Source organism: Stegastes partitus, unplaced genomic scaffold (genome assembly GCF_000690725.1).
Source record: "Stegastes partitus isolate 25-593 unplaced genomic scaffold, Stegastes_partitus-1.0.2 Scaffold196, whole genome shotgun sequence".
Lineage (NCBI taxonomy): Eukaryota > Metazoa > Chordata > Actinopteri > Pomacentridae > Stegastes > Stegastes partitus.
Window position 1 is genome coordinate 359536 of NW_007577927.1, and position 4083 is coordinate 363618.

The 4083-nt window shown below is 45.4% G+C and overlaps 1 protein-coding gene across 1 annotated transcript in view; it reads left to right on the forward strand.

Annotated features, from left to right (window-relative positions):
• mmp24 (matrix metallopeptidase 24) overlaps nt 1-4083 on the forward strand; it is a 50859-nt gene that overhangs the window by 21420 nt on the left and 25356 nt on the right. The window contains exon 3 of the mRNA XM_008280477.1: nt 291-407. Within this exon, the coding sequence (XP_008278699.1) occupies nt 291-407 (117 nt within the window). The remainder of the gene's footprint in view (nt 1-290; nt 408-4083) is intronic.

Here is a 4083-nt window from a genome sequence, read left to right on the forward strand (position 1 = left end):
TCAGGAGGTTTTAAAGTTTCAGTATCTGTCAATAGTTTGTGTGATTCTCTTTTTAGTTTTTATTGTCTCTCTGCAACTTTTTCTTCACAAATAAACGTTGAAAAACGGAAACGACGTCACAGAGAAAGTTTTCCTACAAAAGCCGCCGTGTGACAGAAAAACAACGTCTGACAGAAGAACCAAGTCTGTCCTGTGACGCTTCAACAACCTCTGAAGCGTTTCTGTGTTTCTGTGTTTCTGTGTCTCTGCTGCTCACTGTCTGCTTCACTCTGATGTGATGCTGCCTTCAGGTGGATGCGGCGGCCTCGCTGTGGCGTCCCCGACCATCCTCACACCAGCCGCCGGCAGAGGAACAAACGCTACGCTCTGACCGGACAGCGGTGGCGGGACAAGAAGATCTCATACAGGTGAGCACAGCGGCCTGGTCAGCGCTCAGATGTCCTACTTTTGTTTCAGGTTGTCACGGCTGGTTTCATACGTTTTCCTCTCAGTTTGAGTTAAATTCGTCCCACGGCCCCTGAACGCATCTCGCCCACCGTCGTCTTCTTCTGTCGAACAGTCGAACCTCCGGCTCGGCTGTGTCATGTGATGCAGATCAGAGTTTTCCCAGGGGGCAGTGAAGGCGTCGCCGCTGCTGCCTGATTGGTTCAGCTTTGGTTTCTGCCATCGAGCGTCCTGACGTCAGCCTCCAGGTTCAGAGCTGCAGCCCGACGAGTCCAACGAACCGACGACGTTCTGAGAAACCAGCACGTCTCCGTCTGCTGGCATCAGCTCGGCTCTCTTCATTTGTGTCTCATTACGTTTAATTTGAACCTCTTTCTGGTTATTTTTGCATCTCTGAAGGTTGTTCTTGTGTCTCTTGGTGGTTGCTGCTGTCTTCTCGTTGTTACCTCTGCTATTCGATGCTTTTTTTAGGTGTTTTTTGGAGGTTAAAGCGACTCGTAACGCCAGTTTGTTGTAGGTCTTTGTAGTTTTTATCGTCTCCGTAGTTTCCTGTGTGTTGCTGGAGTTTCTCGCATCACTAGTTGTTGTTTCTTGGCGTCTCTTTGTAGTTTTTAAGCTCCTCTTATGAGCTTTTGTGTTTCTCTGTTGTTTGTAATTTAAATTTTTACCTAGTTTTTGCCGTCTCTGTGTAGTTTCAGGGTTTTATCGCGTCTCCGTAGCGTTCAGTAGCTTTTCTTAGCGTCCCGTTGTGGTTTCTATCGTCTCTGTAGGTTTTTATTGTCTATTTGTGGTTCTTTGTAGGTTTTCTTGGTGTTTCCAGCACTCGTCTTTGTTCTTTCTTTGTAGATTTTAATGCTTCTTTAATTTTCGTTGTTGTGTTTTATTGTCCTTTTTGCGGTTTTTATTTCCTATTTTTATTTATTCATCGTCTCTTTTTGTGCGTCTCCGTAGTTTCTTTGTCGTCTCCTTGTGGTCTTCGGTACCAATTTGTAGTTTTTCTTTGAAGGTTTTTGTGTCTCTGTAGTTTGTTTTGTATTTTTTAGCAGATTTATTTGATTTTTAGTGTTTCTTGTTGTTTCTGGGGTTTTTTTGTGGCATCTTTCTAGTTTTTTATACTGTCTTCATAGTTTTAAGAATCTATTTGGGTTTTTTATTGTCTCTGGAGGTTTTTATTGTCTAATTTTATTTTATTGAGTTTTTTTTTTTTGCAGTTTTCGCATGTCTTTATAGTTTCTTCACATTTTTTGGAGCTTGTCTTGAATTTTTCTAGCTTCTCTGTGTAGCTTTTTGTAGTTTTTTATCGCCTTTTATCAGGTTTTTGTGTCTCTTTGTATTTTTTCCTCGTTGTTATTAAGATTTTATCGTGTGTGTCCAGTTTTTTTTACAGTCTCTTTGTAGGTTATTCTTGTTTATTTTTATTTTGTGGAGTTTTTCTTGCCTTACTTTGTGTGTTTCTTGTCATTCTCAGTAGGTTTTAATTGTCTGGTAGGTTTTCAGTCTCTTTCTGTCCAGTCGTGCTCCTCTGACAGTTGATTTCTTCGCTGTAGTAACCTGAATCCTCTCTTCCTTCACTCCTTGTCTCCTCCATTTTCTCTCCGTCTGTCGCCCTCCACGCCGTCCACTCAGATCTTTATCGGCCTAATGTGAATTACGACGCTCCCCGGAGGCCCTGAAGGCCTCTCAGCTCTCCTGCATTACAGCTGCTCGGTGCTGGGCGTCACGTCAGCGCTCACAGCCGGCTCTGGTTTCTCCTTTACTGTATCCGAGGCGCTGCTCGTGTTTCAGCCGCTATCGTCTGTCACATTCCTGCAGTTTGCTCGTCGGCCTGATCGGTTTTAACTGAATTATTCCTCTGAGGAGGCGCCGGCGCTCCAGCGTCTCCTGCAGATTGAACTCCATTATGTGCGGCTAGTTAGTTCTGGCTGGTGTTTCAGGGGAGGCCGCCCGGATCACAGTGCTCACGGATTTATGATCCGGGCCGTCCAGGATTCCTGCTGGTGTCTGAGAAGGTTTCAGCTTCAGCGCCGAACTGAAACTAAACCGAAGATCATCCAGTCATGGTGGCAGGAGATGAATCCATACGTTAGTCTGCAGGCGAACATCCCAAAGTTTTTGCAGCAAATTAAACGGTTGTCGCCTCTTTGTGGAGATGTTGCATCTTCTCCTGGACGCTTTGTATCGTGTCGTCATCATTTCCTGTCTTTTGTGGGTTTTTGTGGAATTTTGTGTGGTTTTTTTTCAACTTTTTGGAACAAAAAGCAGCGACTTGTTTGACGTCTTTTGTAGTTTTTTCGTCTCTTTCGTGTTCCTTCTGAGTTCTTGTGTATTTCTGAGCAGCTCCTTTGTCAGTTTTATTGTCTGTTTGGCGTTCTTCGTAGTTTTGCGTCTCTTTGTAGGTTTTTTTTTGGTCTTCTTTCATCTGGCATCTTTAGCTGGGAGTCGACTCAGTAGGAGTTCGTTGAATCGGCCTCCATCACATCAGGAGGGTTCAAACTCGTGGAAACGTGCTGATGAGATGTTGACGGAGAAGTTTTTGTGTCGTCAGGTTGCAGCATGTCGGCCGTCTGATCGACTTGGACACGATGCTCCTAAATATGATACGATGTGAGTTTAGCTGCAGCGGATCTGAATCCAGCTCTCACTGTCCTCGTGTTCAGTTCTGTTCGTGGCCCTCAGAGGATGAATCTCTCCGTCCACCGAGCTCCTCTGGCGGTTCCTCTTACGCCACCACTGCTGTTTGTTTATTGTAAATTACTCCAACAGCTCCTAAATGGACTAAAAACTATTAAAAACAGTCCAGATCCCCAGAGGATGAATTCCTTTGACCGCTAAGATCTCCGAGTGTTTCCTCTTGTGCCACCATGAGCTGGAAATTTGTGTTTTTTACTGAACTGTCCCGACTGCTAGTGGCTGGATTAGTGTGGAATACGTTCCAGACATTCATGCTCCTCAGAGGCTGAACCCCTCTGACGTGCCCTGACTTGTCCTCTCGGGCCACCGTCAGCTTGAAATGTGTGTTTTTGTTATTTGCAGTTAAGTTGCAGCATTAGAAGAACGTCTGCTTATTCTGTAGCATCCTATTGGCTGTAGGCCAACCAGCAACCTCCAGTGCAGCCAATCAGAGGAGGAGATGGTGAATAATTAAATGTACATATCCTCTGAAGCTGGCTGCTGGAGGACATGCAGGGAAAGACGGATTATTGAACCTTTAGTGAATAAAATGCGTCTGATTGGTTTGAAACGAGGAAGATCAAATCTGGGTTTTAACGTAGTTTACGACGGAGACAGAACGAAGGACGTCCATGTCGAGCTAACCGGCGAGTCGCAGCAGCAGCTGCTTCTGTCGCTTCGCTGTTGGTGAACCTGCTTTTTTAGATCCTCCAGAAGGTCTCGGCTTCATCCAGGCAGAAGAAGTTCAGGTTCATCTTCAGCTCCGAGTCGGACGCTCTGAGTTCTCGGCCTTTAAATGAAATCTCTGCAGGACGTTCTGTTATTTAAACGTGTCGAGTGTGTGTGTGTGTGTGTGTGACAGCAGACCATCTGTGTGTTTTGGCCACAGGTCATTTGGCCAGATTCACCGCCGTAACGTTACACACCATTTACTCGAATCAGACGACTGCTGCCTCGCTGTCTGGCCGA